We start from the raw sequence: 25,658 nt of genomic DNA, 5'->3' as shown, positions 1-25,658 counted from the left end.
ATTTACAAAATTTATGGCAAAAAAAAAAATCTATCCATGGTATTTTTTATTATTTCATACAACTTTTAAATAGAAAATTGATAAATGTCACCCCGTGGCTATTTACAGGTTCAAAATGAATTCAGAAAAAGATAGAATTTTTCTGTCAGTGGACACTTAAATTGTGCAGCGCCTTGGCACAGGAAGTTGTGAATTCTAAAGATTTTCCTAGGTTCAGAATCAAAATCCAAATTGCATTTAATTTACAAGATTTATGGCAGAAAAAGAATGTATCTAAGATATTTTTTATTATTGCATATAACTTCTAAATAGAAAATTCTCCCTCATTTGGGAGGTCTCTGCTCTCTGGAATCTGTGGTGGCAGTGGTGACCCAGGGGTTTTCCTTGGTGGTGGGCACGGGAGGTTGTGAATTCTAAAAATTTTCCTGAATTCCGAATCAAAATTCACCTGCATTTAATTTACAAAATTTATGGCAGAAAAAGAATCTATCTATGATATTTTTTTATTGTTTCATACAACTTTTAAATAGAAAGTCATCCCTCATTTGGGAGTTCTGGATTGGTGCAGGCACCATCCTTTGGGGTCTGTTCCCTTCAGTGAGGGAGGATCAGAGCTCAGCTGGGACAGGGAGATGGATGCTGTGATAATTGGCTGTAATGAGATGCTTTTAACGAGGCAAGCCACAAGGCTGGGTGTGTCAGGGGGGACAATAAATGTCACCCCGTGGCTGTTTGCAGTGCTGAGAGCTTGGGAGCTGCCTGCTGGTATGAAACCGGAGTGAAAATGGGATTTTATTGCAGCACAGCAGGCTGTGGTGGGATTGCTCAGCCTGGCTTAGCTGATCCGTGCCTTGGCCCTGCTGTTACCCCTGAGGGTGCTGAGAGCTCCTGAGGTACCCCAGGGCTCAGATGGGCCTCCCTGCATCTGAACAGGGATCCCAAGAGCAAAATGTGGGGGAATGTCTTCCACAAGAGACCTGGAGTGACCCCAAGCGTTAGGGAGAATTGGGTGGGAGGGTTTGGAGGGTAGAGCTGGGCTTGATGCCCTTGGAAGCCTTTTCCAGCCTGAATAATTCTATGATTTAGTGAAAGACTGATGTGCCCAAAGGGTTTTTCCCTGAGCTGGGAGTTCTCCTGGCTTCAGAGAGTGCCAGCCTGCTGCCATTCATCTCTTTGCTCAGCCAGACCAAGTCCCATCTCAGGGCTGTGCCAAAGCTCTGGAATTCATCTTTATTCATGAGGGAAAGTCATTCTCTGCTGCTGCCTAGATAAGCTTCGACCACAGTTTGCTGTGAGTGTAGATATGAATCCAATAAATGGGTTTTTAATGCTCCAGTCTGCCAGTTCTGCAAACCAGGGTGAGAATTGACCTGTTTTCTGTTTATTAACCTTTCAGAGGGAGAGGAAATGAGAGCTCTTGTGTCACTGTGTTTCCTGCAGCTACTTCTGAGCCAGAATCTCCTAGAGGAGGGCTCTGAGTGAGGCTGGGGCAGCCCTTGGCTTGCTGGGGGGATATTTGGCTTGCAGAGAGGAAGGCTGAGCTGCTGGATTGAGGGATCTGAGCTCCAGCTTCCTTAGAGGAGTGAAGGATTTCTCCCTGCAGCCCTCCAGAAGAAGATATTCATCTCCAGAGAGCACCTCAGGGTCTGGCAAGGAAGGGCAGGGCAAAGCTGAGGGTGTGGGAGTCACAGTTAAAATAATTAAAATGGGGGGAAAACCCTCTTCTTTTAAAAATTTTTATTTAATTTTTAAAGTTTATTTTTGTAATGACAAGTCATTATATTATATTAATTAATATAATTAATATAATTAATATAATTAATATAATATAATATAATATAATATAATATAATATAATATAATATAATATAATATTATTATATTATATTATATTATATTATATTATATTATATTATATTATATTATATTATATTATATTATATTATATTATATTATATTATATTACTGATTAATTAGGTAATTAATTGATTGGGAAGCACTGATCAATCCCCAAACATGATGTGATCAAGCCATACTTGTCCTCTTTTCTGCATCCAAGTGATGCCACAGAGAAGGGAGGGATTTCCTTCTTTCAAGGCACTGTGCAGCTCTTTCTGCCCTCAGATGGAGTTTTGCCTGCCAAGCCCCCAGTCCCAGCAGCTTTCCAAGATAAAGTCTGTCACAATGATATTTTATGAAAAATCCCTTTGCCAGGATTTTTCTCCTGAGAAGCCTCAGAGGAAAGGAAAGACAATAATTATCTGCTGCCGTGGAATGCAACAGGTGCATCTGTGATTGATCCATGTTGGTTGTTTTTAATTAATTACCAATCGCAGTCCAGCTGGCTCAGACTCTGGTCAGTCACAAGATGTTATTATCCTTCTTTTCTATTCCTTTCAAGCCTTCTGGTGAAATACTTTCTTCTATTCTTTTAGGATAGTTATAATACGTAATTTTCTTTTAATATAATATATGTCTTAAAATAATAAATCAGCCTTCTGAAACATGGAGTCAAGATTCTCATCTCTTCCCTCATCCTGGGACCCCTGTGAACCCCACCACAAAAGTCTGTCAGTTTGGGAGGAAGAAAACCATTTTCTGGAAGGCTCTTTGCTAAATGTTCTCTGTGTGCTGGGTCAGATGAAAGGGCACAAAGCTTTACCTGAACTTGTGATGAGATTATTACAGCACTGGACTGTGCATGCAAAGCATTTTGCAGGTGTCAATCTTCGATTGTTCCTATTCTTTAAGCTCCAGTTATTCTCTTCTATTCACTAAAAATTACTGATTTTCCTGAACTGCAGATAATTAGCACAAGAAAGACACGGAACAGGGTGCCCAGAGAAGCTGTGGCTGCCCCTGGATCCCTGGAAGTGTCCCAGGCCAGGCTGGAGGGGGCTTGGAGCAGCCTGGGACAGTGGCAGGGATTTGGAATGAGATGATCTTTAGGGTCCCTTCCCACCCAAACCATTCCAAGATTTGCTGATTCTCACAGGCAAAGCCAGAGTTCTGCTTTCCATTCCCTTCTTTATTTATTGCAGAAATATTTTCAGCATGTCTGGGACAGCAGTGAGGAAGATTAGTGTGGTAAGAGCTATCAGGCAGGCGCAGAGTGTGTTTACAGAAGCAATAATTTGTAAAAATACACTTTATGTGTCTTGCAAGGCCAGTTTCACTTTCCTTTTATCAGGAAAAAAAAAAAAGCTTTTTATACAAAAGTGAGCACCTAAAAGCTTTCTTCACACATCACAGGTGGTGCTGAAAAATGTCAACAGAGAAAAAGATACAGATCACCAAAACTCTCAGAGTGCATAATTCAGGGCATTTAAAAAGCCATCTGATGCTATCAGATAGCTTTTATTTTGTATTATAACCTATCATGAGGTAATGGCTGCACTCCAATTTATTGCACTTGGTGGAGGAAAAGATTGCAGAACACGAAATATTCCACCATGGAATTCTTTTCCATGGAATATTTAATATCCTGCCCCTGTTGGAGCTGCTGGCTCTTTGGTGGGAGATAAGTGTGAGCTGTGAGAGCTGAGCTGGGCACCTGATACCAGGACCTGAAACCTGACTTTTAATGAGCTCTGCACGGAGGAGATACCATCAGTTATTCCCTTTTTCAGGCTCTGATAAACTCAGCTCAGGACTTCATTATTTAAAAAGTTCGGTTTGTTCAGGGAAGAAGAGGGGAGGAAAAACCTGTAAGATCACTTTGAAAGCCAGCTAAGGGCTCTTTTTCAGCTTCAAAGCATTTCTGTGTGCTCTCTATTGATCTGAGACAGATCTGCCTGGTGATGACACCAGCCCTCTCCTTAGCTCAGGGAGTACAAGATGATTTAAAGGAGGAATTTGGGTGTAATTACCAACAAGTGCAGCCTGACAGGGGTTCTCATAGGCACTTGAGGAGTATTTCCTCAACATTTTGTCACCACTTTGTTCCTCACACCCCAGACTCCCCTGTGGGGCTGGTGACCGCAACAGCTCATGAGTCACATTTGGGGGAGTGTTTCCATCTGATGTGCTGTTAAATGTTAAATAACATTTATTGTGGGACAAATAACTGAGAGCAGAGGTGCTGGAAGCAGGGATCTCTGCTGACAACCCATCCATATCACCCAGGCAGCAACTGAAGTGCCTGGCTCTTGGAAATACAAAGCAGGGGGGAAAATGTCAAAATTCTGCTAAGAACTCTAAAATGGTGACATATCAATGTAAAAATGTGTTTGAGTCCTTTTTTGTTTTTTAATTCAAACCTGCCAACTCCTTTTGGCTTCAGCATTAACATTACATGATCCAACAGTGCAGCATGCATGGGGTGTTATTAATGCCTTTTGAGAAATAAAAGGGCAAAATCAAAACATTAGAAATCTGTGGAAAGGGCATGGTATTTTTTTTTCTTTTGATTCTACCCAGAAAATCTTCAGCAATGCCTCATTTTGACAAACCCCTGTGTTTTCTCCCTGTGTTGGTTATTTCATCATTCCCAGACTGGATGTGCCACCTTCCCTCACTCCTCTCCTGGCCACAGCACTGTCCCTGCTCAGCCTCTGTCACGGACAGATTTTATGAAAAATCCTTTTGTTAGGATTTTTTCTCCTGAGAATCTGAGAGGCCTCAGGAACAAAATGTAAACATTGATTATCTGCTGCTGTGGAATGCAACAGGTGCATCTGGGATTGGTCTCGTGTGGTTGTTTCTAATTAATGGCCAATCACAGCCCAGCTGTCCCGACTGTCTCGGTCAGTGACAAGCCTTTGTTATCATTCCTTTTCTATTCTTAGCCAGCCTTCTGATGAAACCCTTTCTTCTATTCTTTTAGTACAGTTTTAATGTAATATATATCATAAAATAATAAATCAAGCCTTCTGAAACATGGAGTCAGATCCTCATCTCTTGCCTCATCCTGAGACCCCTGTGAACACCACCACAAGCCTCCAGAAGTGTTCTGTGTTTCCCTTTTAAAGAAGAAAACTGCTTCTGGTGAAGGCATTTTGGTCCTTGACCCCTTGATTGTCACCTATGTCCCCTTCCTGCTGTGAGAGCTGCACAATCACTGCAATGGGGAGGAAAAGATGATGGCATTTGGGGGAAACACAGAAGGAAAGGGACGATGTCTCACAGGTTCAGATCAGGTGTTTTACTGCATCAAGGGCAAGGAAGAGAGATATTTAATTAGGAATTTCTGCCTTTTTAATCTAGGAGAAGACACTGTTCTTGTATCAAGCCTAATTTGCCATATTTTTCTTTTTTTTTTTTTTTTTTTGGCCCTTATATGCAGTTCTATCCATACTGATTTCTGGAAAAGTACAGTGCTGGATTTTAGGAACTGGGGGAGCTAAAAGCTGTGTGCTTAAAGGAAATATTCAGCAGGGTTTCATTCCAAAAGGTGCCTGTGCTGGGGTGAGGGGCCCTACACACCTTTGCAGAGCTGTTCTGCTGCATCCAGTACTCCTGAGTGCTCCAGCATCTGCTTTTGTCTCTTCCCCAGGCTGCAGGAGGCAGTGGGACAACATCACGTGCTGGCCCGAAGCAGAGGTGGGAGAAGTCGTGGTACGGCCATGCCCCAAGTACTTCAGGTTCCTGACCTCCTACCTGGGTAAGCAAATCCCAAATCTGCTCCACAGCTTCACTCCCAGGGGGGTTCCTTGTCATTCCACGGGGGGTACATCTCAATGATGAGGGAGAAACCAGCTCTTGGCATGAGGTTGTCGCCACATTTCTCTTCACAGAGAAAACCAGGCACAATTCTCCCCAAAAATATTTCTGAGATTTGCGTTCTCTGAACCTCAGAGAAAGTAAAAACAATATTTATGTCATTTGCTGTGCCTGTGTTTGTGCAAAAGCAGAATGCAATGTGGAGATTGTTTACCCGCAGTGATGGTCTTTTGGTTCTTTGGCCGGTCAGGGCCAAGTGTGTAACCCCACATTTCTCTTCACAGAGAAAAGTGAGGCACAATTCTCCCCAAAAATATTTCTGAGATTCACGTTCTCTGAACCTCAGAGAAAGTAAAAACCATATTTATGTCATTTGCTGTGCCTGTGTTTGTGCAAAAGCAGAATGCAATATGGAGATTGTTTACACAGTGCTGGCATTTTGGTTCTTTGGCCGGTCAGGGCCAAGTGTGTAACCCCACATTTCTCTTCACAGAGAAAAGCGAGGCACAATTCTTCCCAAGAATATTTCTGGGTTTCACATTCTCTGAATCTCAGAGAAAGGAAAACAAATTCTTATTTGCTGTGCCTGTGTTTGTGCAAAAGTAGAATGCAATATGGAAATTGTTGGTATTTTGGTTTCTTGGCCTGTCAGGGCCAAGTGTGTAACCCCACATTTCTCTTCACAGAGAAAAGCAAGGCACAATTCTCCCCAAAAATATTTCTGAGATTCGCGTTCTCTGAACCTCAGAGAAAGTAAAAACAATATTTATGTCATTTGCTGTGCCTGTGTTTGTGCAAAAGCAGAATGCAATGTGGAGATTGTTGGTATTTTGGTTCCTTGGCCTGTCAGGGCCAAGTGTGTAACCCCACATTTCTCCTCACAGAGAAAAGCAAGGCACAATTCTTCCCAAGAATATTTTTATGTCATTTTCTGTACCTGTTGTGCCAAAGTAGAATGCAATATGGAGATTGTTCACCCACAGTGATGGTGTTTTTGTTCCTTGGCCTATCAGGGCCAGGTGTGTGTGTGTGTCAGGACTGTGGGCTGACATGTCATGAAATTCTGTGCAATGTGTGCAGAGTTTAGTGCTTGGCAGATTCACTATAGATGTAATGTAATATAATACAGAATAATATAGTATAATAAAATAACTAATCAGCCTTCTGATATCAATGGAGTCCTCCTCATCATTCCTCCCTGCCGTGGGGGTTGTCCTGTTTGGATATGAGGTGAAGGAGGTTTCCAAGCCATTCATGAATTCCCAAACATCAGAACATCCTCCCTGCATGTGCAGCAGCACTGCTGTGCACCACAGGGATGCAAAAATGGCTCCTGGTGAAATCCAATAATATGGATGTTGTGCAGTGAAAATTGAATCAACCTGTGGGACAGTTGTGTTTGTTGTGCAAAATGAGCAGTTTAACACGATCATTAATTAAGTCTCTGACAGAAAATGAACAAGCTGGAACTGGATGTAATAAATTTGGGGTTTTTTTTTCTACTGGAATGACACATCTGACCACAGGCCAAGGAATTAACCTGACAAATAATGGGCAGGGGAGGCTAATGGAGGAGGTAGCTTAACTCACTGCTCAGGGTGTTCTGAGAAGCTTTAGTTTAAAACTCAGGTCCCAAGGGGCCGTGCAGCAACAGGGCTGATTGTGCCTCCTGGTAGTGTACAGTTATTTTTCACTATTTTTATTGTGGAAGCCCTGAAGGCCTTAACAGAGAATTAAGTTCTTTTGCTCTGGAGATCCTGTATTGAGCTGACCCTCCATTTTTAAAGCCTGTAGTGCAAACACACAGGATAAATTAGGAATGGGGTTAGGGAGACAATATCACCCCTGTTCAACAGGCCTGGGCACTTCATTCATTAACCAACACGTGCTGATTAGATGACTTGCCCAAGATTACACCAAAATTCATTGCAGGCACAGAAAGGAAACTAAAAATCCCTGGAGTCCTATCCTGCAGATTCTTGGCTTCTTTTTTTCTGTCAGGGTCGGGATTAAATGTGTGAGATGGTATTTCTTGTTGGGACTCAGATGTTTATCAGTTCTTATCTCTGTCACACTCTCACAAACCCTGAGTTCTGCAGCTCTTCACTCTCACAAACTAAAAATGGAGCCCCATCTCTCTCTACAAGGCCTTTGAAGGATCAACTGTCCAGTTAAGAAATGACACCTAAATTATTTTTCTTTTAACCCAATAACCAACCACCTATGGCTGCAATGGGGACTTTTTATCCAATTACACAAAACCACCCAAACCCATGGAGGAGAAGGTGAAGAAGGGAAGGAGAAGGAGAAGGAGAAGGAGAAGGAGAAGGAGAAGGAGAAGGAGAAGGAGAAGGAGAAGGAGAAGGAGAAGGAGAAGGAGAAGAAGGACCAGCCTCCACCCCAAAACCTCCATCTTGCTTTATATCCATTACTGTATTCTAAACCCTTAAACTCTGAGTTTCCCACCCTGTGGTATCACACACTTCTATCCAAACTCCACACCCACAATCCCAGTTCTGTCATTCCATTCTGGAAGCTTCTCCACAGCCTCAGGTCAGTGCAGTGTTCTCTTGGGGGTCAGTGTCTGGCAGCACAGAAATCTGAAATTCTCAGCAGCCAATTCCAACAGTATTCTAGCACTGACTTCCTCATTTCCAAAATTCCCTGGTAGCTCATTATTCCTTTGTCAACACCCAGGGAGAAGAGGCAGAAGCTGCTGTGATATCACATCTTGCAGGACAAGACCCCTGTGCATGGGATCAGTTGTGTGTAGTAATTTCCTGCTGTTCCTGCTCTCTGCCCTCCCCTGAGCACAGCATTCACTCACTGGGTTTTATATAGCAGCAGAGTTAGTAAAACACCAAGAAAAATCTCTTTAAAATGCCTTTTAGTACATTATCTCACCAGAGCTGAGTGATGAGGAGAATATAGTGTATATTTGATTTTATATAGAGGTCAAGCAGTGGAACAGACTGCCCAGGGAAGTGCTGGATTCATTGTCCAGGGAAGTGTTCAAAAGGGGAATGTGGTTTAGTGTGGACCTGGCAGTGTCAGGTTAATGGTTGGACTTGATGTTCTTAGAGGCCTTTTTAAACCTCAGTGACTGTCTCTGAGCTGGTTTTATGGTCAGAGATGAAGATCAGGTTCTTCGATCTGGTTTTTAGATTCCCACTCCAGGATGAGTTTAATACCATCCACAAACCACATATTTCTCTCCATTTGCAATCAAAATATTGCAGAGTGGCTCTGGCAGATGGGAATGTCTTCCAACAGGATTGAGTTCCACCTCAGCAGAGCACCAACACAACAACTGATGCCATTCCCAAAGCAGAAGCAGCAGCTTTGATTCTCTCTGGTTCACTTTGCACACAACCATCAACAAACCGGGAAAGCAGTGATGGTCTCAAATAAAGGGAGGGGAAGATTGCCTCCTGTTTTGTAGGATTTGCTGCAAAATTAATGCCATTAAATGTTGTGAAGCAGCTCTTCCTTTGTAGCAGTGAGTGTCATTGAGCAGCTTTCAAGGAACTCAATCATCTGGGTAATGTTTGTGTCGTACTCTTTGATCCCTTTGCAGGAACAGGGAAGCTTTTATCAAGTTGTGAGCCAGAGAAAATCTTTTTAATGTGTTTATAGCAGGAAAAGAGTGAAATACCAGGGAACAAAGAGTTGATGTGATTTTCCTGCCTCATGGAGAATAAGCTGTTCAAATGACTAATATCCTATCTCATGGTTAATAAAGGATAAAATGTCTTGTGGCACTTTAAAACCTTAAACTGTCCTGATGTCATTTGACATTAATTTTTTATGGCATTCACAGATCTAGAAAATTTTCATTATTTCATGACGTTCATCGGTGCCATGTGAGGGAGATGGATGAAAATATTTTTGGCATCTTTCATTATTAAAGTGCATTGCTTTCCACCCCTTGACCAGGGTGTTCCAGCTCTCTTTGCACACGTGGAAGATGACATTTGTAATAGGGATTTATGTCCCACAGTTTCTCCAAAAGCAAATTGTCTACCATGCACAAATTAAATTAGCACTGACAGGTTTTAAGCTTCAGCTCTGAGATTAATTGACCTAAGGGGTGGGGATGGGCACAGCCAGGCTCTGGAATCCCACTCAGAGAGGTGAGATCCATCTGAGTTTTGGGCTTGCCAAACTCCTTTTTCCCTTGGGTGTTTTAAATTTATTTCTCCTCTCCTTTCCCCTCCTTCGTGAACACTTTTTATTCTGCATTGCTTCTGAAACTGGAGCAAAAATTGAATAAAATGAGGATAGGGATGAGCAGAGAGCAGCAGATGAGCAGAAGACAACACCATCTCTCTAAAGAACCCCAACATGAACCATACCCATTATTTATTTGCTACAAAAGGTCCTTAAAATACTCAAGAAGTTGAGTGTGGTTTTTTTGGAGTTCTCTTTACTGAGAACCCTTGACCTGCTCAGGTTCTCTGCTCTACACATGTGCCTTCATATCAGAAAGGGAAAATTACCTGGAGAAAAGGAGGATCAGAGAGGGCATCACCATCCCTGGAAATGTTCAAAAACGTGTGGATGTGGCACCTGGGGACATGGTTTGATGGATGTGTAGGGTTAATGATTGGACTTGATCTTTTAGATAAGATCTAAACCATTCTATGATTCCATGATTTATTTGCACCTGAGGTTTCGCAGTACTTGTCCACACTCCTCTGAAGGATTGGTGCTACACCTCCACCTCTACCCAAAAATGTGCATCTTTTTTTCCTAAATGTTTCCTGGAATTCTGTAATTGCAGGATCAAAAGATCTAATGAGAATTTTTTCCTATAATTTGACAGCTCTGTTTTTAGGATGAAAAAAACAGTTTCCAAAAGGTGCCTAATCACCTAATCAAGGGGAACATTGTTATTGTTAAGAAAGGGGGAATTATCTGTAATAAGGATCAGGATCTTCACTCTTAGAAGTGAAATATGCAGGAAGGGGAAAGTAAAATAAGGCAAAATGGAGTTTTGCCACAAAAACAGGGTGCAGGAAGTTTCAGGGCACTGGACATGTGGCAGCAATATCTGCAGGCCAAGTGATGTGAAAAACAAGAAAGGGAGAAAATCAAGTTAAAAAATTAAGGCTCTACTATGACATGAAGCTATTAAATACAAAAACATAAAATAACAATAAACAGTGGGCAGAAATTGTACTGAAGGAATGATATTGTGAGACCACAACTGAGGCAGAGGAAGCAAATTGGGAAATTATCCTGTCATGACTTTCCCCATAAGTTTTTCCCAGGCCCAAGCACTTCAGCATCCAGCTAAGTGCAAGCTGTCTGCAAGTTCCAAGTGTTTCCCAGGAACAGTGGGGCAGATCAATAATAAAAATGAAAGCAGAGATGTGCCAGTGGGCTCAGCAGTGTCTCAGGAATGGTAAATAATAGAAATGTCACTGCTTTAATCGTTTCTGCTTGAAAAAATCGATTTATGTCCATGGAATATGGTGCTAGAGAAGCAGGAGTGATTGCTGGGCAATCAGTCACCACCTTCCCCTCTGCTTCAGAAATTGTTACAGAAAAGGGCAAGGAAAGCAAGAGGGGGGCAAAACCCAACACCCCTGAGCCATGATTGACCTCAGATCTCTTTGTCTGAATTCAGACTCCCATTAAAAGCCAATAAGAGGGTTTTTTCCACGAAGATCAAAGAGGTAAAATTTCACCTGTAACATGAACTTTCAGACGTGTCTCAGAGTTTGAAGGGTGTGTTTGAAACAGATGAGAGGCAGAGAGAAATTAAGTAGGAGAAAAAAAAAATTGAGAGCAAGACAACAGCTCTGTGCATTTATTCAGTTCATGTGTTCAGTGATTAACTCCCACCCAGATCAAACACCTCTGATAAAGAAAATGTTCTGGTTTCATCTCTGCTCCACAAACCCCTCCCTTTTCTTCTGCTGTGTCATGAATAAATCATGGCAGGACATTCCTCTCAGTGACAGCAAGGAGGTCTCGTGGGAGGTTGGAGCTGGGTTTTAGGGCCCCTTCCAACCCAAATAATTCCTTTATTATGATGATTTCATGATTCTGAATGGAGACAAGAGTTGCTTGTGCAGCTTCCATCCTTGAAGGATTCCAAGAATATCCAAAAGGCATCTGTCATGCCTAAATTTTAGGTGACCACGCCTGAGCAGGGGTTTGGGGCCAGATGATCTCCAGAGGTCCCTTCCAACCTCAGCCATTTTGGGATGCCATGAAAGCAGGAACTGAGCTCTTGCAAGGCAAAATGAGGTTATTATTAAAACAAATGGGAGTTAGTTGTGGCTTTTTCAATTTTTTTTTTAATGGAAAACCTCACCTCATTGCTTTTCGGAATAGTCATGCCACTGTGACATTGATAAAATTAAATACAAGCCCCACAGAAAAACCCAGGTTAATTCATGGCTTTAACTAATACCATGAGAATGAGGGGACTCTGCTCTCACCAGGGGCTTTCCTCTTCTTTTTCCAAAGCACAGAGGAGAGCCTGGAGCACAAACTTCAGGCACTGGGATGCTTCCCATCTCTCAGTGAATCTCCTCAACTCTGCATTGCTAAATACATGTAATTATAAACCCCTGGTCTCCTTTCTCATTAAATATCCAGGAGTACAGTTTGAAAATTTTAACTCCAGTCTGATAGGAAATGGGAATATTTGGGAAACCTAGTGGGCTTTGAAAGGCTGGAGATAAATTCCAAGTACAGAAAGTTTGTGTTTTCTGCTTCTGTCATTTTCAATGTACTCCATTGGTGCTTATTTTAGGGAGAACTTGTGTTACAGAAATTGATGAGAAACAGCTCTGGAAAAGGGCAAATACAACTTCTGGTTGTTTGAAAAATTTGCTTTTCCATTGACAAATAATTAGACTTTATGACCAAAGTCTGGAAAAAACAAGAGCCAGTGAGACCACAAAAAATGTCTGATTTTTATCGGGGATCTGCAGCAGAGCTGGGATTTGACATTGGAACATAAAAATCTGTGTGATACTTCAGTCTAACCTGAGCCTGTGAACCTCAGAGGAAAGCTAAGCTTGTGAGGCACTTTCCCAAATTTTATGCTCATTTTCAGTATAGAAAGTGATATTTTAAATAGCAGTAAGTAGAAATGTTGCTTGGTCTGAGGACAGACATCATCCATTACTTGAGGCAAATTGTGGTGTGATAAAATCTTTATTTTCTAATCTTTTACTTTTTGTACCTCTCAGACGTCAGGTGAACATGAGAGGTTTTAGAAAGATGTCTTGTATCACAACATGTGTGTGAATTTCCACATCTAAAAGCGACATGAGCTGCAAAGGGCAGCAGGAAAAATTCTCTGGGAAGTTTCCCTAAACTCTTCCTCTGTTTCCCTAAAATCACAGTAATTTTTATAATTAGTTTTTTAATCCCATGGATGCTTTGTCATTGATTTTCCTTCTACCTTGGTTTCCACATCTGCTAAAGCATTGGGACAATTTCTGTAGGTATTGAGAGAGGTGAGAGTTTTTAAATAATCATAAAATTGTGAGGAAGTGCAATTGAAAAGAAGAAACAGGAGAAAAATAAGCTGAAAGAAGCACACCTTAGCTCACTGGGAATATGAAACAAAGATTGAAAACCACCGTGAAATCTTGAGCCATCCCCAAACAGAGTTTTGAGCAGGAAATGGGAAGCAGGGAAGTTCAGATAATGGGATCCATTGTAACAAAGAAGAAATAACAGAAATTGCATAACTCAGAAAAGCTGAAAGCACCCAACAGTCGTGTCCTTGATTTGTTTGCACAAGATCCTTTATGATCCTGATATGAACCCTGGTGGAAAGAACTGCAAACAGTGGCCATGCAGGGAAAGCCTGGGCCAGCAGCCCATGGAAAAATGAAGAAAAGCACCTTTGAGAGCCCTCCCTGTGGGATTCGCAGTCTCTGAACCTGAGAGAAGCAGAGAAAAGAGTGATTTTTCCAAAAAAACCAAATCTTATCTCATCTACTGCTCCTGTGTTTTGGAACACGTTGAATGTGTTGGAAGATGGTTTACCTGAAGGAATTTGCTTGATTGGATTCTGGTGTGGGTGTTTTGTTTTCTTGACCCATCTCTGCAAGCTGTGTCCTGATGGTTGGTCAGGAGATTTGGTTGAGTTGGGTGCTTGTGCAGTTTCAGTTTAGATGTAGTGTAATATAGTATAGAATAATAATATAATGAAGTAATTAATTATCCTTCTGAATCAATGGAGTTCTTTCTCCTCATCATTCTTCCCTGCACTGTAGGCCCTGCTTTTACAATACCTCCCAGATTCATATCTGCTGCAAAGACAGATTAGAGGAGCAAGTTTAATGTCAAAATCCATCTGTGACAGGGATTGGAGAAGTGACTTCAGGCAGGGGATTGTTCTCAGTGCAGAGCAGGCCCGTGGTTGGGAAGATGCTCAGATTACTAAAGTGTCAGAAATTGCTGGAGGTGATACTCAAATATTTTTGTGACTCACAGCTGAATAATTGGTTTGGTCGCATTTGCAGGAGTTTTCTTACTCTTGTGTGCAAAGAGCTCAATTGTTGGAAATGTTTGCAAAGCTCTTTGAGCTTCACTGGTGTCATTTTTCACCTTAAGAAGCAAAGTTTTATTTCTGTTTGCTCATTCTGGCGTATTGACCAGCTTTCCAGTTTTGTGAGGTGAATGGCACCAGTGGGATGCCCCAGTAATGGGATTTTAGTGAGGTGGGCAGGGTGGGCACTGGTGGTCAGGGGAGGTGCTGGGGGAATTTACAATGTGCTGTTGGGTGCATTTCTGTTTTATTATTTTTTGACAAGCCCATATCTTGGCCTTTTAGCCCACAAACCTCTTGGGGTAAGGCTTGTCCTGAGTGCTGCTCTCTCCTCCTTTGGCTGGATTGAGCTGCTGTGGGTTTGAGGCCCAGCTGGGACAGGGAGCAGAGATGTTTTACAAAGTGAAAAGTGCTTTTTTCTCTTACAGTCCTGGATGGATCAGGCAGCTCTGAGTACCAAAGAGCCACGTAAACTTCAGTTTTGACAGTTTGGCTGAGGGAGTGAGATGTTCTTGTGTTAATTAAAGCTCTTTTTGGCTGGTCAGAGGCCCCAGGCACTCAGCGAGCTTGACAGTCCAGGAAATCTTCCTGCCCTGGAGTGTGCAAGTTGAAACAGGCAATACAGGTTGTCAGTGTGTGGATTTTCTCCCTTCACAGCCAGATTTTGAAGTGTTTTGTTCACAAACCAGAGTGCAGTCCATTTCTCAGGAATCACATTTGCTCAGGGCTCAGTAGTAGGCAAGGTCTGGGTGTGGAGGACTGCATTTGGTTCCCAGACCCCCAGCCTTATCTGCATGGTGTGAAATGAGCCCTTTATCTATCCCTGTCCTGGCTTCTCACAGGCATAGTGAAAGGCATAAATACTTCACTGCTCTGTTTAGATAAAAAATTTTCCAGGAACAAAGTCAATGTGACAATAAAACATTCAAACAATACTGGTGCAGTGCCAGGAACCAAAGGTCTGGGTACAACCAGCAGCATGGTACCACTTGAAGGGATGTTTTTTGTGCACCTCTGTATTAAAATGTACTTTTCTACTGAGGTCTGGACTTTAAAACAGAATAGATGCCTCCCATTTATGAGCTCTGTGTAATATGAGAAATTAATAACAGGGGAAAAGCATGAGAGTTTTTCTCTAAATGTTACAAGAATTGTGCTTTGGCATTTATACCACAAGAGGCAGAAGTGGTTTTAACAGTGAGCTGAAGGTTTCTTTTTAAATAATGTTGTTTTCTTTTCTTGCAGGGAATGTGACCAGGAATTGTACAAGCCAGGGCTGGTCAGATGTGTACCCTGCACCCTACGCTGTAGCTTGTGGATATGATTCCAACAGCACTCCAGTGGAAGAGGTTTGTAAACCTGGGTGGGTGGACATCAAGATTTAACAGAGATCAATATCAGAACTGTAGGATCTTCCCATGCCCAACTTTTCCCATTCCCCTCTGATTCCTCAAGAGGGAAGGATCCTCTTGAGGATCCTTGGAAGCAGAGTTCAAATGTTTGGTCAAGGAAATTATCTTCCCTTTGATGTCATAGACTCATAGAATTATGGAATGGTTTGGTGGTTCCAGGTGTGGGTTTCTCTGGGTCTGGATTGAAGGCACTTGAGATGTTATTTCATGTTCACACTCAGGTGTTTATTATTTCTTATCAGTAAAACACTCTCACTGCTGGGAGTTTTGCAGCTTTTCATCAGAAGGCACAAAATGGCCAACAATCTCTTGTTCCAAGGGCTTTTCAGACTAAACTATCCCATTAAGAACTGACACCTGGATTATTTTCCCTTTTAACCCAATAACTGATCCCACAGAGCTGCCATGGGGACTTTTCTGCCCAATTACAAAATGCCACCCAAACCCATGGAGAAGGAGGAAGAAGCAGCATGAAGAAGAAACCCAGGATGGCACCCTGTGCCCTCCATCTTGCTGCCATCCACAACACACTAAAAACCCCAAACCCTCAATTTCTCACCCAGTGACACACCCACACTGCTCTCTATAATCTATTGCACACTTTGGTGGATTCCTGTCTGTCTTGGAGTCTGGGAAACTTTCTCCATGGATGAGGGTCAGAGTCAGTGCTGCCCTGGGGGTCAGGGCACCCCAGAGCAGACACAGAAATATTCCCAGTGCCCTGGGTTTCCACAGCTTGGGATGGAGAGGAACTTCAGGATCATCCCATCCACCCACTGCCACGGGCAGGGACACCTTCCACTAGACCAGGCTGTTCCAAACATGGCCTTGAACACTTCCAGGGATGGAGCATCCAAAATTTCCAGGATGTCAGGACCTGAGAAGATCAGATCATTGTCCATATGATGCCCACACATAACTTCAGGTGTTTATTTTCCACAGTGTACTTTGAAACAAGCTCGCCACATTTATATTTATGCTTAAGTAGATATGGTGGTTCCAATCTTTCTATGGCAACATAATCATCAAAAACTCTAAAAGGATAAAAATTATCTTTTGCTGCTCTGCACATCCTAAACAGCTAAATATCCACATCATTGTAGAGAACACATATTTTCATGAAATTTTACTAAATTTTGATAGAAAATCCAGAAGTTCTCTGGGATATTTGTGTATAAATTAGCAATCACTGACCTGGGTATAATTAGCTTTGCAGAGTATTGTCATTCCACAGGAAGGAGTTTGTTACTGGTTTGCTGCATGCTGAGACATGAAGGGTAAAGTCTAAAGAGGATAACAAATGGCAGAAGCAAGATTCACCTCACCTAACTCAAAGTTCAACATCTAATCTAAACTAATCACCTGAAGCAGTCCCACAGTCAACAAGAAAAAGCTTATGCATGGAAAGTTATACTTCACTGCAATCACATGTTGCAGTATTTATGTTTTTATATAATAGCTTAATGTGTTTATATTAAACCTCTGCTCATGCTTTTTTTTTCTGTTGCTGTTTAAAACATACCTCAGTGTTAGTGAATGTTGGACATAGGAATCTCAATAATTAATTAATATGTGTTTCCAGTATTTAAAGGGGGCTTACAAAAAGGCTGGAGAGGGATTTTTCACAAGAGCATGGAGTGATGGGACAAGGAGGGGTGGTGTTAAGCTGAAGGAGGGCAGGTTTAGATGAGAAATTGGGGAGAAGTTCCTCGCTGAGAGGATGGTGAGGCCCCCAGAGGAGCTGTCACTGTCCCATCCTGGGAAGTGCCCAAGGCCAGGTTGGAGAGGGCTTGGAGCAGCCTGGGGTAGTGGAAGGTATCCCTGCCCATGGCAGCGGTGGAGTGAGATGATTTTTAAGGTCCCTTCCAACCCAATCCATTCTGGGAGTCTGTGACTCAATGTGGTGAGAGGTCTCTGTGCATGGTCACACATTGCCAAGGCACTCCAAGAGTTAACAGGGAATCTGAGCCAGCTCTGAGTGGGAAAAAAAAACCAGAAAAGACCAAAGGCAGAGGTGCACAAAGAACTTGAGGGCTGTGCTGAAGAGAGCCTTAGTCTGCCTCAGGGTCAGCCAGCGCTTCACGTCCTCAAGTGTCCTTCCCTCAGGCTGAGCTGTGTGCCTGCAGAAACCACAGCTCCAGCTCTGCTGTGAAGGACCCCCACCCAGAGCTCTGGCTGGTGTCCTGTAGGAACCCAGGAAACTCCTCTGGCTGCCTTGGAGGACTCCAGACCCTGCCCAGGGGGCTCAGAGACCTCAGCACAGAGCCCAACACCCTGTGCCTTTGACTGAGCCCTTGGAAAAAACAATTACTGACCTTATGTGAAGGATTACAAGCCACGACAGTTTAAGTAGAATGATAGTGAATTTATTACAAGAAAAACTAGATTTTGGGGGTTTTTAGAATGGGGGTTCAGGGGGCAAGATGGAGGAATCTGGGCGTGTCCAGCCTTTCTCCTTCTTCTTCTTGTCCTCCATCTTCTGCTGTGATGTTGGCACTTTTAAATTGGTTTGTGTGACGGTGTTCACAGGGGTCTCAGGTTGAGGGAAGACAAGGATTTGACTCCATGTTTCAGAAGGCTTGGTTTATTATTTTGTGATATATATTACATTAAAACTATACTAAAAGAATAGAAGAAAGGATTTCATCAGAAGGCTGGCTAAGAATAGAAAAAGAAAGAATGATAACAAAGGCTTCTGTCTCGGACAGAGAGTCTGAGCCAGCTGACTGTGATTGGCCATTAATCAGAAACAACCACACAAGACCAATCCCAGATGCACCTGTTGCATTCCACAGCAGCAGATAATCAATGTTTACATTTTATTCCTGAGGCCTTTCAGCTTCTCAAGAGGAAAAATCCTGAGGAAAGGATTTTCATAAAAGATGTCTGCAACAGTTTGGAGTAGAAGCTCACTGTCTAACGTAGGTGGTAGGTATTGGGAAGTAACTGTAAATATTGTACGCATAGTTTTTAGTATAAAAAGATAACAACACCTCTGGGGTGGCCGGTGTGCCTCTGACTGACCTGCTGAGCAGACCTTGGCTGGACAGGAGAAAGAATTTTATAGATAAGAAACAAGAAACAACCTTGAGACTGAGAAATGAAGAGCTCTGACTCCTTCTTTGACTGCTGGGCAGGAAAAGAGACTTTCTGACACATCTCAGGGTCACTCTGAGCAGCAGTAGACCCTGGAGTGTTCCTGCTGCACAGGGGATTTGGGAATTCCTGGACATGCTCCTGCCACCCAACAGCCTGCAGCGTTGCCAGAGTTCTGTGTTACCAGGAGAACTTCTATTGTGTTCTTTTAATTCTTTCTTAATTATTTTCCTTTGATTTCCACCGTGTTTTTCTTGCTTTTTTTCTTCCAATTTGTGTGAAAGGTGGCTGAAGAGGGGGTGAACATGCAGTAGCAGCCTGTGAAGAAGAATAGATTTTTGTTTTCTTGTTGTTGAATTGGCAGTGAGTTTGGGGAGCAAGAAGTAAAGGGAGGAGAAAAAAAAACCAGCAGGCTGTACAGGACATGAGGTCTAGCAAAGACTGATAAGCTTCCAGGAGTTAAGAACTTCATGAACTTTTGGTCTCAGGTCAGAAACAGCAACAAATAAAAAAAATGAAAAATAAATAAGGGCAGTGTGTGAGGTTTTAGCTGTGAATTCTGTCAGTGCCTACAGCAGCAGATGATGGAGGCCCCAAAGTGCTGCTCTTGGGGTCCATGCAGGGATGATGAGCCCCTCTCCAAGCTGACCTTTAGAAATGGTGCATTAGCAAGTGGGGAGTGGGGTTGTTATCCTGCTCCTCTGTCAGGTGATGCTCTTCTCCCTGCTGTGCTTCCATCTGCTCAGAGGGGCCACCCCAGGGTTCTTGTGGTTTTATTTTGTTTTTTTTGCTTTGGTCAGGGTCGGGATTAAATATGTAGGGATGGTATTTTGGATTCAGATGTTTATTAATTCTTATTTTTATTGTAGTCTTATAAGTTGTGAGTTTTACAGTATTTCACTAATAAGCTACGAAATGGCTTCATATTTATCTCTATAAGGTCTTTTAAGGAAAAACTATCTAATTAAGAAATTAAATTATCTTTATTTTTAACTTAATAACTACTTGTGTTCCGCAATGTGGACTTTTCTATCTAATTATAAAATACTACTTAAACTCATGAAGAAGAAGGTGAAGATGAAGGATTAGCTACTGCTTTAAAACTTCTATCTTGCCTTATATATATTACTATATTCTAAAACTTTAAACTCCAAGTGTTCCACTGTGTGATGTCACACACTTTTATTTAAGCTACACACTCCCAATCTTTGTGTTATTAATCGATTTTGGAAGCTTTTTCTATAGCTTCAGGTCAATGCATTGTTCTCTTGAGGATCTGCGCCTTTCAACACAGAAAGTCTAAAATTCTCAGTATCCAGGGTTCCAACACCAGGTCTCTGATGGTTCAGGTTTGTCCTGAAAATGGTGAAATAGAGAAACCTCCAGAGGTCAGTTTAGCCCACATTTCTCTCCAAAGAAATTCCTTTTCATTTACTCTCCAGAGAACCCCGATGACTTTGGGCTGAATGACATGAACCCCAAAACACTTGACTCCTGAAAGACTTCATATCAGTATTTCTCTCTTTTTCCTCCCAAAACTGTAAATGTTTCCCATTTTTAACCACGGGACAAATGTTGAGGTTACTGAATAGAAACCAAGGAAAATAAATCTCAGTTAATCTCAATTTAGCACCTACCCTGAATAATTGTTATTATCACACTCCAGTTAAATTAAGCAGAAGCTTTTAGAAGTCAAAGAGACAATGATGAATTTTCCTGATTTCATTCTGTAAAACAGTCAGGCATCCTGGCAGGCATTGCCTCCACTTATCTACATCCCTTTCTTTCCTAATAAGAATATTTTATAATCTGGACCCTGAGTGAAATTTCAATTCCATTTATGATCTTGGGTCAAATTCTCTGCTTTGATATCTCTGAAATAGGAACCAACTGTCATTAGCAAGTGCAGTGAAGAGTGAGAAGCCATTATGTGCTGTTTCCAGAGCAGAGATGACCCCACATCCTGCATTAAAGCTGCATGCAGAACCATCCCTCTCTGCACAACAGGGATTAATCACTATAAAATATGAAGGGGAAAGCAGGGATTTGCTTGTTGAATAACAACAGGAACCTTCTGTGCATAACTTGCTCCTGGGAATAACTCTAAGAAGCAGAAGGGCTACTTTGCTCTGCTAAATGAAGTGTGGGACAGCCTCTTCGTCCTGCACCTCCTGGTGCCATCAAAAATAGAGATAATAGAGAAAGATTAAACATGAGGGAGGTTAGCTGCTTTAATTAGAAAAGTCAGAGCTGCCTTTGAGACTCCAGGAAGGCTGGAAAGAAGATTTAATCTTGGGGGTTCTGGTGGATGAGAGGCTGAACACGCGCTGACCATGTGCACCTGTAGCTCAGAAACCAAATTGTGTCCTGGGCTGATCCCACAGGGGAAGGGGGCATTCTGCCCCTCTGCCCCCCTCAGGTGAGGCCCCACCTGCAGAGCTTTATCTGGGCAAGACCAGGCAGATGAATTGTCCTGAAAGCCTTGAATTATCTGTTCAGAGTGACCCAGAGCTCTCAGTGATGTGGCTGGAAGGACATGATGCTGTAATCACCTCTGAGATCTGTGGTCAAAGACATAACCAGTGTTGTCTCTGAAAAATATCTTGTTTTAAAACCTCTCCAAGCTGGCTTGTGCAAATGCTAAAGGATTGAAACTCATCCCAGCCTCCCTGCTTCTGTAAAGTACCAAATACTTGTTCAAGCCTGGGAAAATAGCACATAAAAATGTCAACCCTCGATGTTATGGAAGAGTACTTCTCCAAACAAGGTTGGGTTTAGATTTTCTGCCTAACCTGCTCTTTATGGTTTTGGTTGTTTGGGTTGTTAATAGAAGATGGTGACAAGAAGAGCAGAGGAGGATCAGTCAACAGCTGGAAAATACAAAATTTTCCATAAATAGAGTCAGATTCTCATAAAAACTTGGATTTTTTTTTATTTATAAATGTCTAAATAATTTTACCTCTTGAATTTTTCTTCTTTTTTTTGAAGCTGAAAATCAAATTCTATTGATTTAGAGTGTTGCTAGAGAGTTTTGGAGAGCTTATTTGCCCGTTTTACTTAGACTGGGATTCCCTGTTGGATCCAAGCCCTTTGCTGTGCCATGCTCAGAGATTCCCTCTGTGTGCTATCAAAGAGAAAAACCAGGAACCAATTTCCCACTTCACACATATTTCTGAGTTAACAGTGAGAACGTTTTACTTGCCTAAACAACGGTGTAAGTCCCTCAAAAGCAAAAACGCAGACCAATTTCCCAGACAGTTCTGTCCTCAGACAGAATAATAATAAAATTAATTTCACTGCTCTCACCACATCAGACCCAGTGTCGTGCACTGTTTAGCTGAGCATTGATCACTCCTGCTCCACGAGGTTTTAGGCTGGAGCTGTCTCTGCAGGTGTCAAATCAGCCTCCTTCCAGCAGGAACCTTTCCCTTGTGTAATTTTAACCTGGGTTTGGAGTGGTCCAAGCCCTGCTGCCCCCAGATGAGTTCTCCACACTCACACCGGCGGTGTTTGAGTCACATTCATTACTGGATGGGATTTTAAAGGGTGAAGGAGTCGGAGGTGTTCTAAGAGAAAGGAGAATGATGGTTTCCTTGTCCCAGCAGTCAGTAACGCTGTGTTTAGGATTTCTTTGGACCTCTTTGAAAGCTCTGTTTTCTTTCTTTCACACCAGCAAACGGCGTTCTACGGCACGGTCAAGACCGGCTACACCATCGGGCACACCCTGTCCCTCATCGCCCTCACAGCTGCCATGATCATCCTGTGTCTCTTCAGGTAAGGCCACCAGCAGAAAAAAAATCAGGGAAGGGGCTCAGAGGCTGGTGATTTACAGCCTGTGTGGACACAGGACACAAAATAAGGCTGTGTTGCTGTAGGACGTGAAATAAAATGACACGCGTGATGGAATCACCAAGGTAAAAAAGAAAGGGAAGTTTAATTTCTGACTCCAACATTTATAGGCTTTCAAAAGTGACAGTGGATTGGAGGGTGAAAGTGCCACTTCTCCAATGACACTGGACAAACCAGCAGTCCATCAAATTTCTCCTCCTCCAGAAAAAGAATGTAAAACAATAATAATTTACGGAAAAGCGCGTGAGAATCTTCATTACGAGAATGTAGCATCAGAAGGCATAGAAGAACTTGGAAGAACAGGGTGACAGCTGTGCAGGTTTTGAGTGTCACAGGAAGATGCCCAAGATTTCTGTCGGTCTGTCTTGGATAAGGGAGGAAGGTTCCTCCATCATCAGTGTGGCTGTGTTTTGGTGTGTGATTTGTGACGTTTGTGTGGGAGCTGTAAACAAAATCCAATTATTTAAGGGGATTCATCTCACCAAAGGCAGATTGCTCTATGATGGATCTCTCTTAAAAGGTTACAGTCCATAGTGTCCTGTATATGGATACCAGGGAATTTCTACCTAAAGTAGGAATTCAAAATGGGTATCCAAAATTGCATCCAAAAAATCCAGGATCACAAAATCCCAGAATGGTTTGGGTTGGAAGAGACCTTAATGATCATCTCACTCCATCCCCTGCCATGAGCAGGGACACTTTCCACTGTCCCAGGTTGCTCCCAGCTCCATCCAACCTGGCCTTGGACACTTCCAAGGGATGGGACATCCACAGTTTCTCTGGGCACCCTGTTTCCTCCCAAAGTCTTTTCCAAAAACACTTCCTGCTGTCACTCTATGGCAAGACAGAGACACCCAGGGCCATTTAAACTTGCTGGTGTCCCTGAGATGGGCACAAGTGTGGCAGATAGGATGCAGGGCCTGCAGGAGACCAGGAGACCGTGGATGGATGGACAGATAGTCTGGAGCTCACCAAGTGGCGTTGGAATCCCACACTGCAACAAATGGATAAATTCTTGCTCTCTAAATTTTGCAGTAGATTCAGGCATCTAAATTTGGGTGCCTCCAATGAAGATGTCTGCATCTATGTCATCTCCTATTATAAATTAATTTATGCAAAGGGAGATGAGCAAAAAGCTGGGATGGAAGAGCCCTTTGGATGAGGTTCCATCTCCTTATTTAAGACAGAGCACATTTTCTAGAGTGACTGACACCGAGGCTGGCCTCACCCTTCAGGAACTCAGCACTTCTCTTCCCAAGTGCTCTCTCCACTGCTCTTACAATGGAGGAGTCAATCAGACACAACCAACAACCTCCACAAGGCACAAAGTGCCAGCCAGGCTGATGAAACCATTGAGGATCCTGTTTTTCCTTGGTGGGAACCAGCTTATCTTGACTTGCCTTGGCCTGCAGGCACAGAGGACTCAGTTCAGCCCCATTATTTTGCCATCATCAGAGATTATGATGGAAACAACCCCTGCCAGGGCCCACATTGTGCTGCTGAGTGAGGTCTGGTGTGGTTCTGGTGTCTTACAAAGCACCCTTTTCCAGACTATCAGGCCTTTCACTTTAGCTGGTGTAAATTCTGTTTTTAAAAAATTCCCACTTGATCGGAATTCACCTTCAAAATATTAGCAGGCAAGGGATAGAAAAACTCTGGTGTAGTTCTCAGTATCGTTAACAACCAGTAATTTTAAAGTGAAAATATAGTTCATATTATTCTAGAAAGTCTGTAATATGTGTTAATTCTGGGAACAGATGCTAAGAATTTATTTGCCTGCTTGAAAAGACATTTCACTTTGAAAAAATATTGCAGCAGAAACATTCTGTAGAAAAAATCCCTTTATCATGAGCACAGTCTGCACAATCAAAAACATTTCTTTTCCAGTGGAGAGCAGGGGGATGGACCTGTTTTCTGTCATCCTGTATTTTTTCCTGTTTTTCTGAGGATTGAAAAAGCAGCAGTACTGCTGCAGATACATGGATTGTCACATTCTGTGGAATTAAAGAGGCTTAAGTGGATTTGTGGTGATGTTCATCAGACCAGAGCCTGTCTCAGGGTTTCCAATGTTTAATTGGGACTCTATGTCATAGTAGAAGAAATGTGTAAATATAAAAAGAATGCTTTTGAGAAGATTTGCTATTCAGAAATGCTTCATTTCTTCCCAACAGAAAACTACACTGTACTCGAAATTACATTCACATGCACCTCTTCATGTCCTTCATCATGAGAGCCATCGCAGTCTTCATCAAGGATGTCATCCTGTTTGAAAGTGGGGAGTCTGAGCACTGCTTTGTGAGTTCAGTAAGTAGCCTCGAAATTTCCACCTCATTTTGTTGCCCCTCTTAAGCCAAGCACCAAAAATTACCTTGCAAATGCATGTGAGTTGGTACTTTGGGAAGATTTCAACTCCTCTTCTCATTTGAAAGGAAAAAGAAATCCATGATTGCTGCCATTTGACTTATATGGAGAAGGAATAAATTGATTATCAGAGTCCAGAATGTTTGTATTTATATTTTGTATCTGATCCTTTCTGAAGTTAGACTTGATGGTCCTAGAGGTGTTTTTGAATCTTAAAGATTTTATCAGGTCAAACCCACAATGAGGTTGTACGGGACTGCGGGGCTCCTGTCAGCCCTGTGTCCATCTCCCAGCCACATGCAAATTTCTTGGATATCTTGGTCAAAGGTGTTTAGGGACTCAATAAAACCTTTTTCTTCCATGAGGATGGGAGTCAGATCCAAATTCCCGTAACAAATTTTAGTTATCTATGGGATAAGTACTTCCACATGAGCTGTGTGTGTTATGTGCACCCACAGACAGTGGGCTCTATTTAATCTGTTCCCTGGAGTCTGGAATGCTGTTCAATCCTTTGGGAGAAGGATCCTGCATGTGGATAGTTCCCTGGGCTCAGGTGACCAGATCCCTGCAGGATTTCAGGCAGGAAATCTCTGTGCAGACACCATCATCATCATCCATTTTTCATCTGAATCAGTATCCCACGCTCGCTGTCTGCAACTGTGAGATTTCCCTACTGGGGTGATAAATGAGGGGAATAAAGGAGCTGGGTTATTTCTTTGCCTTTCAAACTCAGTGTTATCAGCTGGAGCAAACAT

The 25,658-nt window shown here is 42.4% G+C and overlaps 1 protein-coding gene across 1 annotated transcript in view; it reads left to right on the top strand.

The window, feature by feature from the left end:
• The window catches only part of VIPR1 (vasoactive intestinal peptide receptor 1), a 116,146-nt gene that overhangs the window by 56,943 nt on the left and 33,545 nt on the right, over positions 1–25,658 (top strand). Inside the window, exons 3-6 of the mRNA XM_058026989.1 lie at positions 5,495–5,602; positions 15,431–15,534; positions 22,367–22,467; positions 24,714–24,846. Coding sequence (XP_057882972.1) covers positions 5,495–5,602; positions 15,431–15,534; positions 22,367–22,467; positions 24,714–24,846 — 446 coding nt within the window. The remainder of the gene's footprint in view (positions 1–5,494; positions 5,603–15,430; positions 15,535–22,366; positions 22,468–24,713; positions 24,847–25,658) is intronic.

Source organism: Melospiza georgiana, chromosome 1, assembly GCF_028018845.1.
Source record: "Melospiza georgiana isolate bMelGeo1 chromosome 1, bMelGeo1.pri, whole genome shotgun sequence".
Classification (NCBI taxonomy): Eukaryota; Metazoa; Chordata; class Aves; order Passeriformes; family Passerellidae; genus Melospiza; species Melospiza georgiana.
The sequence above is the reverse complement of the archived record's forward strand: the minus strand, read 5'-3'. Positions and strand labels throughout refer to the sequence as shown.